At 74.5% G+C, this 12,273-nt stretch overlaps 1 protein-coding gene across 1 annotated transcript in view; it reads left to right on the forward strand.

Moving 5' to 3' along the window:
- Positions 1-207: 207 nt before the first annotated feature.
- SARDH (sarcosine dehydrogenase) overlaps positions 208-12,273 on the forward strand; it is a 44,365-nt gene continuing 32,299 nt past the window's right edge. The window contains exons 1-8 of the mRNA XM_045575144.1: positions 208-326; positions 3,441-3,798; positions 5,810-5,988; positions 6,529-6,708; positions 7,459-7,582; positions 7,908-8,008; positions 8,833-8,937; positions 9,762-9,891. Of these exons, the coding sequence (XP_045431100.1) occupies positions 3,468-3,798; positions 5,810-5,988; positions 6,529-6,708; positions 7,459-7,582; positions 7,908-8,008; positions 8,833-8,937; positions 9,762-9,891 (1,150 nt within the window). The 5' untranslated portion in view covers positions 208-326; positions 3,441-3,467. The remainder of the gene's footprint in view (positions 327-3,440; positions 3,799-5,809; positions 5,989-6,528; positions 6,709-7,458; positions 7,583-7,907; positions 8,009-8,832; positions 8,938-9,761; positions 9,892-12,273) is intronic.

Genomic DNA, 12,273 nt, shown 5'->3' on the forward strand with positions numbered 1-12,273 from the left:
ACGGGCAGGGGGCGGGATGTGGGCAGTGCCTGGCCTTGCTGCGGGGGCGGTGCCAGGAGGGACTGGCTGGGGCGGAAGGAAGGAGCCTGGCTGGGCGGGCGGCGGGCGCTGGGGGGGTGGGGGGGCGGGCCCAGGCTCCCCGGCGGGCGGGGTGGGGGCGGCCCGGGGTTGGGGGATTCTGTCGGCTCTGGCTGCTGCACGGGGCGATAGCTGGGCTGGTGGGCGGGTCCTGGGCCGCTCCCTGCCCCTCCGCCAGGTCCGCTGGGCAGGCACCCATTCACCCTCCTCCTGCAGCTGCGGGGCTCCTCCGGCCCCTGAAGCTCAGGGTAAGTGGTGGCCGTCCCGCACCCCGGGGTCCTGCACCCTCACCCCTGCCAGCGGGTGTCCTCCTGGGGGCGGGACAGGCTGTGGGGGCCCCGGAGCAGGCTAACGGGGGAGCAGCTGCTGCCGGGAGCAGAGGACTGGGCCAGGTGGACAGCAGGACTGGGCCAGGTGGACAGCGGGACTGGGCCAGGCGGACAGCGGGACTGGGCCAGGCGGACAGCCGGACGGGGCCAGGTGGACAGCCCAGACTGGGTTGGGTGGACAGCCCGGACCGGGCCGGGTGGGCAGCGGGACCGGGCCAGGTGGACAGCGGGACCGGGCCAGGCGGACAGCGGGACCGGGCCAGGCGGACAGCGGGACCGGGCCAGGCGGACAGCCAGACGGGGCCAGGTGGACAGCCCAGACTGGGTTGGGTGGACAGCCCGGACCGGGCCAGGTGGACAGCGGGACCGGGCCAGGTGGACAGCGGGACCGGGCCAGGCGGACAGTGGGACCGGGCCAGGTGGACAGCGGGACCGGGCCAGGCGGACAGCAGACTGGGCCAGGCGGACAGCCGGACGGGGCCAGGTGGACAGCCCAGACTGGGTTGGGTGGACAGCCCGGACCGGGCCAGGTGGACAGCGGGACCGGGCCAGGCGGACAGCAGACTGGGCCAGGTGGACAGCGGGACCGGGCCAGGTGGACAGCCCAGACTGGGTCAGGTGGACAGCCCGGACCGGGCCAGGTGGACAGCGGGACTGGGCCAGGTGGACAGCGGGACTGGGCCAGGTGGATTGGGCCAGGTGGACAGCAGGACTGGGCCAGGTGGACTGCAGGATTGGGCCAGGTGGACAGCAGACAGCCCGGACTGGGCCAGGAGGACAGCCGGACTGGCCAGGGGCGGACGGGCATGAGGCCGCCTCCCAGGGAGCGGAGGCCGGTCAGAGGCCGCGGGTGCGGGGTGCGGGGCGGGTGGGGGGCGGGCGGGGCCGGTGCCCTGGGGAGTTTCTGGCACCACGTGAGGCGCTGTCCACAGCGGGCACCGCTGGGCTCCTGGGAGGTAAGTGCAGACCCAGCCCAGGGGTGCGCCCCGCGCCCGGGCACCCGCGGAAGGAGGCAGGTGGGGTCAGGCCTGGGGCACGGGGGCCAGCCGCCGCCCCAACCCCAACCCCCCAGAGCCTCTTAGACCACAGCTCCCTGGTGCCCCCGGCCCCTCTGGGAGAGGGTCACGGGGCTGGGCCCTCACCCCACCCCCAGCACGGCCCCAGCCTCCCTCCCCCACCAGCCTGTGCCGCCTGCAGACGGAGGTCAGGAGGGCAGCAGAGCCCGCCCAGCTCAGGCCCGGACCTGCTCCCCTCGGCTCAGCCCCCTGAGCCTCAGTGCCTCCCCCGCCCCCCGTAAACCGGAGGACACCGCCTCAGAGCGTCTGCGGAGCAAGGCGGCTGCCGCGGACGGGGCCTTCCTCAGGCAGGCAGTTCGTTGGCATCTGTCCTGACGATTCACGGTGGTTGGCACGGCTCACCCACCCCCATCACTCCACCCCTGGAGCGTTCCCTGCCCTCTGCTGGCCGGGCTTCCCCCTGCGGGCGGGGCAGGCAGGGCCCGCCCCGGGACTCCTCCCCGGTGAGGAGAGGCTCCGGGTCCCAGAGATGTTTCTGGCTGGGAGGCCTGGGAGGGCTTCCCGGGGGAGGGACCCTAAGTGAGCCCTGAAGTCCCCAGAGGACCCTGAGGGGGGACGGGTGAGGGGAGAGGCAGGAGGGCGCCCTGAGCCCAGCGGCCTAGGCCTCCCTGCCTCTCCCCGTCCGCCCGGTTCCAGAGGGCACTGGGGCCGGCGGGCAGAGAGGACTGTGGGGTTGAGAGGGGAGTGGGAGCCGAGCTGGAGGGGGAGTGTCCCTGCCTCAGGCTGCCCCACTGGCCCTGGGACCCCCGCTCCCGAGCACACCGCCTCCCCCTCCCACCCGCGTGGCTGTGTGTCCAGGTGGCTCCGTCCTTCATCACCCCAACCCCGTCCTCATCACCCCCGGGTCACTGCGTCCCCTCTGGTGGCTCCCACCTCCCTCGTCTCCCCTGTCCCAGCACCACCCTGCAGCGCCAGGCCTGGGGTCACCAGGCCCCACCCCCGGGGTCACCGGGCCCCACCCCCGTGGTCACCAGGCCCCACCCCAGGGTCACCAGGCCCCACCCCCGTGGTCACCAGGCCTCACCCCGGGGGTCATCAGGCCCCACCCCCTGGGTCTTCAGGCCCCACCCCCGGGAAGTGCCTGGGGCTCTCCAGGCTGCTGGACAGCCTTGCCCCATCCCCATCCTTGCCCGGTGCCTGTCTGGGTCTGTGTTCTCTGGACCTTGGTCCTCAGGTCCCCTCCCGTCCTCCCTGTCCTCTCCTAGGGGTCACCCCACTTCCCAGGTCTCATTTGGCTGCTCCTCTCCACCCCCAACAGAGCCCCCCGCCCAGGCACAGCCCTGCCCACTCTCCACTCCCTGGGCCTCCACTGTGGTGCCCTGGGCCCCACCAGGCCCTCACATGTGTGCACCAGGCCCTGACATGTGTGCACCAGGCCTCAGTGGCCCTGACGTGTGCCCCAGGCCCTGACGTGTGTGCCAGGCCTCAGCAGCCCTGACATGTGTGCCCTAGGCCCTGACATGTTTGCACCAGGCCCTGACGTGTGCGCCTGGCCTCAGTGGCCCTGACATGTATGCCCCAGGCCTTGACAGACATGTGTGCACCAGGTCCTGACATGTGTGTGCCAGGCCCTGACATGTGTGCCCCAGGCCCTGACAGATATGTGGGCGCTGGGCCCTGGCAGACATGTGTGCGCCAGGCCCTGACGTGTGTGTGCCAGGCCCTGAAGTGTGCCCCAGGCCCTGACAGATATGTGTGCCCCAGGCCCTGACAGACATGTGGGCGCTGGGCCCTGGCAGACATGTGTGCGCCAGGCCCTGACGTGTGCCCCAGGCCCTGACAGACATGTGGGCGCCGGGCCCTGACGTGTGTGCCAGGCCTCAGCGGGCCCTCACTCGATGATGCAGGAGCACAGGGGCGTGGCAGGGGGGCCTGGGGCACAGCGTGGGGGCACGGTGCCCGCTCTCCTGTGGCCCCCCGCGGCGCCCGTCCACACCTCCTCCTGCTCTCTCCCCAGCTCCCCCAGCGCCGACACCGCGTCACCATGGCCTCGCTGGGCCGGGCCCTGCGTGCGGCGGCCACGCACCCTCGCCCCGGCCGGGGCCCCGCTCCGGGCCCGGGGCCGCGTCCCCTGAGCAGCGGGGCCGGCCCGGCCGCGGAGAAGAGCGTGCCGTACCAGCGGACGCTGAAGGAGGCCGGGGACCCCGCGGCCGCCCGAGGCCCCAGCCGGCCCCTGCCCAGCGCGGCCGACGTGGTGGTCATCGGCGGCGGCAGCCTGGGCTGCCAGACCCTGTACCACCTGGCCAAGCTGGGCGTGCGCGGCGTGCTGCTGGAGCGGGAGCGCCTCACCTCGGGGACCACCTGGCACACCGCAGGTGGGGGCCGGGCGCTGGGGGCGCTGGGGGGCGCTGGGGGAGTTCTGGGGGCGCTGGGGGGTGCTGGGGGTGCTGGGGGCGCTGAGGGTGCTGGGGGTGCTGGGGGTGCTGGGGGGCGCTAAGGGTGCTGGGGGTGCTGGGGGTGCTGGGGGGCGCTGAGAGTGCTGGGGGTGCTGGGGGTGCTGGGGGGCGCTAAGGGTGCTGGGGGCGCTGGGGGGACCCAGGGGGACGCGCTGGGAGGGGTGGGGTGGGGGACAGACTCAGGGAGTGGCCGGGACCACGGGCAGAGGCAGCGGAGTGGAGCAGGGAGCCGGGCAGATTGGGGGTCCCCCTGCTTGTCCCCGAGTCTGAAGCTGTGGTGGGAGGAGGGAGTCCCGGAGGTCAGAGGTCAAAGCTGAGCCGTGAGCTGGGAGCCAGCTGTCTATTCAGAGAACAGAAGCCCTTCCCGCACAGGCACCTGGGTGAGGGCGAACCCGGGGCTGGAGGTGGACGGGGAGGGCCACCCAGGTGGTCGGACGGGGAACTCCGGGCCCCCAGCTGTGGCTGCAATTCTGCCAACCAAGCAGTGCCTGCCCCAGGGCGTCACCTTCTGCCCCAACCCGGGGCTGGCTCCCGGCTCCCAGCTCCCAGCTCCCGGCTCCCGGCTTCTAGCTCCCGGCCCCCGGCTCCCGGCTCCCGGCTCCAAGCCCCCGGTCCCTGGCTCCCAGCTCCAAGCCCCCGGCTCCCGGCTCCAAGCCCCCGGCTCCCGGCTCCAAGCCCCCGGCTCCCGGCTCCCAGCTCCAAGCCCCCGGCTCCCGGCTCCAAGCCCCCGGTCCCTGGCTCCCAGCTCCCGGCCGCCAGCCCCCAGCTCCCGGCTCCCGGCTCCCGGCTCCCAGGGACAAACACTCCCGACTCCCCCAACATCGCCCACATGAGTGAGCGCTCCCCACGGAGCTGGAAAGCCTCAGGCACCACACATGTTGGGGTGACGTGAGGCTGCCCACACAGCCTCGGGCCCCCCCCCACTGCCCTCCGTCCGCCAGGGCAGCCTCGGCCTCACCCGGCCTCCACTCCCAGACTCGCTGGGGGGCAGCTGTGGGTGAAGGGCGCTGGGTAAAGTGACGCTCTTCCCCCGGGACAGCTCAGCCCAGGCCTCGGCACCCCGCACCCGGCACATGGCACACGGCACCCGGCACATGGCACACGGCACCCAGCACCCGGCACCCGGCACCCGGCACACGGCACCCGGCACACAGCACACGGCACACGTCACACGGCACACGGCACCCAGCACCCGGCACCCGGCACACGGCACCCGACACACAGCACACGGCACACGTCACACGTCACACGGCACCCAGCACCTGGCACACGGCACCTAGCACACAGCATGTGGCACACGGCACCTGGCACACGGCACCCGGCACCCGGCACACGGCACCCGGCACACAGCACACGGCACACAGCACATGGCACACAGCACCTGGCACACGGCACACAGCACATGGCACCCAGCACACGGCACCCAGCACACAGCACCCGGCACCCGGCACCTGGTACACGGCACACGGCGCCCGGCACACAGCACCAGGCACATAGCACATGGCACACGGCACCTGGCACCTGGCACACGGCACACGGCACACGACACACAGCACCCGGCACCCGGCACACGGCACACGGCACACAGCACCTGGCACACGGCACACGGCACACGGCACTTGGCACACAGCACCCGGCACACAGCACATGGCACATGGCACCCGGCACCCGGCACCCGGCACACGGCACCTGACACACGGCACACGGCACACGGCACCTGGCACACGGCACCTGGCACCCGGCACCCGGCACCCGGCACCCGGCACCCGGCACGGCAGGTGCTCTGTAGACAGCTTTGGGGTCACTCCGCGCTGCCCGAGCCCGGAGGCCGTCCTGAGCAGCCGGACCCGTCATCCTCACCGCCCGGGGCCGCCATAAGGGCCGGCCGGGGCGGGGGCGGCTCCCCGCGTACCGACGGCGCCTCCCGCAGGCCTGCTGTGGCAGCTGCGGCCCAGCGACGTGGAGGTGGAGCTGCTGGCCCACACACGGCGCGTGGTGAGCCGCGACCTGGAGGCGGAGACGGGGCTGCACACGGGCTGGATCCAGAACGGCGGCCTGTTCATCGCCTCCAACCGGCAGCGCCTGGACGAGTACAAGAGGCTCATGTCGGTGCGTGTGCCCCGCGGGGGGTTCACGGGGGTGCGCCCCGTGGGGAGGTTCATGGGGGGTGCGCCCCGTGGGGGGGTTCACAGGGGTGCGTCCCGTGGGGGGGTTCATGGGGGGTGCGCCCAGTGGGGGGGTTCATGGGGGTGCGCCCCGCGGGCGGGGGGAGAGCTCATGGGGGGTGCGCCCCGCAGGGTGGGGGGGTTTGTGGGGGCTGCACCCTGCAGGGTGGGGGGGGCCTCTTGAAGGAGGGAGCCCCAGCAGGGAGGGAGCCCCAGCAGATCTGGGTTGGAACCTGGTGCTGCCCCTGGGCTGGGCCGCCGGGAGGAGTCTGCCCCGGAGCCTCAGTGCCCGCACCTGTGAGACGGGACCGCGGAGGCGGGAGATGCCAGGCAGCGGGGTCCGTATCGGCCGGGTGGCGCCCGGGTCTGGGCGTGGTGGCGGCCAAGGCTTCCGGAGCGGGTCAGGGCTGCCCCCGGGGCCGGGCGGGAGGACAGTGGCCGGAGGGCTCGCTCCCGGGGGCTCAGTCCCTGTCCCCGCCCCCAGCTGGGCAAGGCCTACGGCGTGGAGTCCCACGTGCTGAGCCCGGCGGAGACCAAGGCGCTGTACCCGCTGATGAACGTGGAGGACCTGTACGGGACCCTGTACGTGCCGCACGACGGCACCATGGACCCCGCCGGCACCTGCTCCACCCTCGCCAGGGCCGCCACCGCCCGGGGAGCGCAGGTACGCGGCCGCGGCCGGGCGCCGCCCCAGCCGCCCTCTGCCCTGGCAGCAGTGCCCGCATTGGCCCGGGCGCCACCCCAGCCCGGCCTCTGCCCTGGCAGCAGTGCCCGCATTGGCCCGGGCGCCCGCCCCAGCCCGGCCTCTGCCCTGGCAGCAGTGCCCGCATTGGCCCGGGCGCCACCCCAGCCCGGCCTCTGCCCTGGCAGCAGTGCCCGCATTGGCCCGGGCGCCACCCCAGCCCGGCCTCTGCCCTGGCAGCAGTGCCCGCATTGGCCCGGGTGCCACCCCAGCCCGGCCTCTGCCCTGGCAGCAGTGCCCGCATTGGCCTGGGCGCCGCCCCAGCCGCCCTCTGCCCTGGCAGCAGTGCCCGCATTGGCCTGGGCGCCACCCCAGCCCGGCCTCTGCCCTGGCAGCAGTGCCCGCATTGGCCTGGGCGCCGCCCCAGCCGCCCTCTGCCCTGGCAGCAGTGCCCGCGCCGGCCGGGGTCCCCTCCCGCCGGCGTTCCCCAGGTTGTGCCCGCTGGGCCAGGGCCTCCCCGCCGCCCTCTTGTGGCTTTATCACACGTGGGGGCCGCCGCCCGCTGACCCTCAGGCTGCAGGGAGACGCAAACACCTTGTCAACGACGAGCCCCTTTGTGAGAAAGCGGGGTGAGGGGGCGGGTCTCCGAGCGAGGGGCAGCCTGGCCTCGGAAGCGGGGTCCCCCTCCCGCCGGGTGGGGTGCAGAGCCCGTGGCAGCCCCCTCGCCCCCAGGTCATCGAGAACTGCCCGGTGACGGGCATCCGCGTGCGGACGGACGACTTTGGCGTGCGGCGGGTGGCGGCCGTGGAGACGGAGCACGGCACCCTGCAGACGCCCTGCGTGGTCAACTGCGCAGGTGGGCGGGCCCGGCTCCGAGCGGCCACGGCCTTCCTCCGGGGAGGGCAGGGGGCCGCCTGGGGCCGAGGGGCCGGGGAGGGCCCGGGGGCCGGGGAGGGCCGTGGGGCCGGGGAGGGCTGGGGCCTCCTGGGGCCGAGGGGCCGGGGAGGGCCGGGGGCCGCCTGGGGCCATGGGGCCGGGGAGGGCCCGGGGGCCGCCTGGGGCCGTGGGGCCGGGGAGGGCCCGGGGGCCGGGGAGGGCCGTGGGGCCGTGGGGCCGGGGGCCGCCCGGGGCCGTGGTCGGGCGGACGGTGCCAGCAGGGCTGACCGCCCCTCTGCCCGCAGGCGTGTGGGCGGAGGCGGTGGGCCGGATGGCGGGCGTCAAGGTGCCGCTGGTGGCCATGCACCACGCCTACGTGGTGACCGAGCGCATCGAGGGCATCCAGGTGGGCGCCGCCGGCCGGAGGGGCCGGGCTGTGGGAGGCGCGGAGGCCTGGGTCTGGGCAGGGGCCCCGGGGCGGCAGGTCCGGAGGCGGCGGAGGGCCGGTGGGGAAGCAGGGAGCGCGGGGGGCCTGCAGGCCGCCCGGACACGGCCAGAGGGTCTGGGTGGGGGCAGCCAGGCCAGACTGCCCATGGGCAGGGGCAGGCCCAGCACGGAGGGTCCCGGGAGCCTGGCCCCGCCCTGGGCCGCCCTCGGTCACTGGAGGGCCGGGCTGGCCGCTCGGGGACGCGGAGGGGGGGGGGGGCGGCGGCCTCCCTTGGCAGCGTCCCCGGTCATGGAGTTGCTGCGATTGAGGGCCCCTCCTCAGGCTGTGTCCCCCCGGGTGGGCGCTGGGGTCAGAGCAGCCGCCCAGCGCCTCCGGCAGAAGGGAGGCCGGTTCTGGGGGAGAGCTCCGGGTGGCCACCAGGGGGCGCCCTCGGGCCGCAGTGGGCTCGGGCCGCTGAGCTCAGGCCCAGGACTGGCTGAGGGCGGCAGGGGCTGTGTCCCGGGCAAGGGCGCCAGGAAAGAGGGCGGCCCTCGTCCCCGGGGCCTGGTCCCTGCCCGTGCCTGACCTCCAGGGACCTCTCAGGAGAAGCTGGGGGTCGGTCAGGCCCCTCCGTGAAGTTCAAGGTCAGAGGCAGGCGGGGGTTATTCGTTTAGTCACGGCGCTGTCCCCAGGCCCGTGTGCCCCCGGGGGTCCAGGCTGTGCCCGCACCAGCCCCAGAGCCTCTGAGCCTGTGCGGGGGGAGCGAGGAGCTGGCTGACCCCGGCCTCTGCTCCGCCTTCTAGAACATGCCCAACGTCCGCGACCACGACGCCTCTGTCTACCTCCGCCTCCAGGGGGACGCCCTGTCCGTGGGCGGCTACGAGGCCAACCCCATCTTCTGGGAGGAGGTGCGGCTCGGGGGGGATGGGGAGGGGGGAGGGGAGGGGAGATTGCAGGGTGGGGTGGGGGATGGAGGGAATGGGGAGGGGTGGGGGGTGGGCCTGCGTCTCCCTCCGCCTGCAGCTCCTGGGGTGGGTGCTGAGCCACGCAGGCCCCGGCCCACAGGGTCAGTCCCCTCCCCCCTGACCCCGAGCGCCTGGCCTGCGGGCAGGGCCGGCCCTCGGCCGGGGGAGGGCTCCCTCAGGCCCTGGCCTGTCAGCCAGCAGCACGTGCCCGCCCCCTCGGCCTCCCCAGGCGGGTCGGCCACCGCCTCTCATTTTCCTGCGTTTAGTCCACAACTGAATGCAGCATGGCCAGCTGGGGGCAGCTTCTGCCTTACTTTCTGGGCGACAGGGAGACTGAGCTAAAGCCCCTGTCCCCGGGGACCTGTGTTTTGGCGGGAGACACGCAGGAATGATGGGCAGGGCCCTGCCGAGAGCAAGGGGGGAGCGGAGCTGCCGGGCAGGTGCAGCCCTGAGGGCCAGCTTGCCCTTCTTGAAGGAAGGAGGGAGGGTCGGCGTGGCTGTGGGCCCGTGGCAGCTGGGGCGGGCCGGCTCCTGCAGGGCTTTGCAGACCACAGAGGAGCCTTCAGAGCAGGCGGCCGTGATGGGACCGGGAGAGCGGGACGGAGGGGGGCGGGGGGCGGGGCCTCCGGGCAGAGCAGAGCTAGGGGCCCGGGGGGCAGACAGGCCCTGCTGGGGGGCCCGGGAGGGGACCAGCCCAGCCGTCACCACCTGCTGGGGGGAAGCTGCAGCCCCAGGGCAGCCTCACAGGGCAGGTCCCGCCCCCCCAGGTGTCGGACAAGTTCGCTTTCGGCCTCTTCGACTTGGACTGGGACGTGTTCACCCAGCACATCGAGGGGGCCGTCAACCGGGTGCCGGTGCTGGAGAAGACGGGGGTCAAGTCCACAGTCTGCGGCCCAGGTGAGCGGGAGGCCTGGGGCGGGGGCTGGCCCTGAGGGCTGAACTGGGAGGCCTGGGGCCGGGGGCTGGCCCTGGAGGATGAGGGGGGAGGCCTGGGGCGGGGGCTGGCCCTGAGGGAGAAGGGGGGAGGCCTGGGGCGGGGGCTGGCCCTGAGGGATAAGGGGGGAGGCCTGGGGCCGGGGGCTGACACTGGGGGCTGAACTGGGAGGCCTGGGGCCGGGGGCTGGCCCTGGGGGCTGAAGGGGGAGGCCTGGGGCCGGGGGCTGGCCCTGGGGGCTGAAGGGGGAGGCCTGGGGCCGGGGGCTGGCCCTGGGGGCTGAAGGGGGAGGCCTGGGGCCGGGGGCTGGCACTGGGGGCTGAACTGGGAGGCCTGGGGCCGGGGGCTGACACTGGGGGCTGAAGGGGGAGGCCTGGGGCGGCGGCTGGCACTGGAGGATGAGGGGGGAGGCCTGGGGCCGGGGGCTGGCCCTGGGGGCTGAAGGGGGAGGCCTGGGGTGGGGGCTGACACTGGGGGCTGAACTGGGAGGCCTGGGGCCGGGGGCTGACACTGGGGCTGAAGGGGGAGGCCTGGGGCGGCGGCTGGCACTGGAGGATGAGGGGGGAGGCCTGGGGCCGGGGGCTGGCCCTGAGGGATAAGGGGGGAGGCCTGGGGCCAGGGGCTGGCACTGGGGGCTGAAGGGGGAGGCCTGGGGCCGGGGGCTGGCCCTGGGGGCTGAAGGGGGAGGCCTGGGGCCGGGGGCTGGCCCTGAGGGATAAGGGGGGAGGCCTGGGGCCGGGGGCTGACACTGGGGGCTGAAGGGGGAGGCCTGGGGCGGGGGCTGACACTGGGGGCTGAACTGGGAGGCCTGGGGCCGGGGGCTGGCCCTGAGGGATAAGGGGGGAGGCCTGGGGCGGGGGCTGACACTGGGGGCTGAAGGGGGAGGCCTGGGGCCGGGGGCTGGCACTGGAGGATGAGGGGGGAGGCCTGGGGCGGGGGCTGACACTGGGGGCTGAAGGGGGAGGCCTGGGGCGGGGGCTGGCACTGGAGGATGAGGGGGGAGGCCTGGGGCGGGGGCTGGCCCTGGGGGCTGAAGGGGGAGGCCTGGGGCCGGGGGCTGGCCCTGGGGGCTGAAGGGGGAGGCCTGGGGCGGGGGCTGGCCCTGGGGGCTGAAGGGGGAGGCCTGGGGCGGGGGCTGGCACTGGAGGATGAGGGGGGAGGCCTGGGGCCGGGGGCTGGCCCTGGGGGCTGAAGGGGGAGGCCTGGGGCTGGGGGCTGGCCCTTGCAGGCAGTAGGTGGGTCTCTGCTCCCGGGGCCTCCCCAGCAGCCCTGGTGGTGGGCACTGCTGTGCCCGCCCTGCAGGCCGGGACCTGCGGGAGGCGGGGCAGGAGTGGCCCCAGGGCCATGGCCAGGCTTCCTCGGCCCAGGGTGAGCCGCTGCCCCGAGCTGGCTGCCCCAAGCAGCCTGGCGGGCAGGACCAGGCGGTTAGGCGGCTGCAGCCACTGGGCAGGTGTCCGGACGGGGGTACCGGGGTGCTGGTGCCTGGGGGGCTGCCCGGAGGAGGGACGGCCCAATCGAGCCTGAGGGGGAGCACCCTCCGTGGCTCCCTCAGGCCCCAGGGCGCCCCCTCCCTCCGGGCACACACGCCTGTTTGATGCCCAGCTGACGGCGGGCTCGCCCGCCCGGGTCAGGGCTGTGGGGGAGGCTCCGGGTCTCCGAGCCCCGGGGCGGCCATCTGTGAACCAGGACAGCCACCTGCTGGGACAGCGAGAAGCCACACGCCGGAGGGCCCGCCCGCCAGCAGCCTGTGTCCCCGTGGGCACCGCAGCCAGAAGCCGGGCAGAGCCGCGCCCACAGGCTGGCGGGGAGGGAGGGCGGGCAGGAGGGGGTCAGCGCCCAGCCCTCCACCCGCACACCGGTGTCGGGCCCTGCAGGCTGTCCCGGCCTGAGGAGCTTTGGCGAGGGCCGCCTCTCCCAGGAGGCAGGGGTGCAGGGCGACCCACAGGGGCAGGATTCGGGGAGCAGGCGATGACTCACCGCCCGCAGCCTCCGGGGAGGGGAGGGCAGGGAGAACAGGCCGGAAGCCATCCCAGCTCAGCCTAATTAGCCACATCCTCGCCCCGGGCCTCGCCTGGGGTGCTGGGAGGCTCTGGGTCTGTCTCGGGCTGGAGCGGTGTGTCTCTGGGGAAACGGGCCTCTCTCCTCCCGGACGGCACAGCCAGGCCTTGGCCTCCGGGCCTTCGGGGAAGCAGGGTTGGGAGGTCGGAGCCAAGGCGATGTCTCGCTTGCTCTGCTCCACGTGCCCTGCACCCTCATCTCCGTGGCTCAGCCTGGGTCCTTGTTCAACGCTCACAGACCCTCGTCCCCAGAAACGGCTCCCGCCGGCGTCTCCTCTGGGCACCAGG

This window comes from Pipistrellus kuhlii, unplaced genomic scaffold (assembly GCF_014108245.1).
Source record: "Pipistrellus kuhlii isolate mPipKuh1 unplaced genomic scaffold, mPipKuh1.p scaffold_m20_p_68, whole genome shotgun sequence".
Classification (NCBI taxonomy): domain Eukaryota; kingdom Metazoa; phylum Chordata; class Mammalia; order Chiroptera; family Vespertilionidae; genus Pipistrellus; species Pipistrellus kuhlii.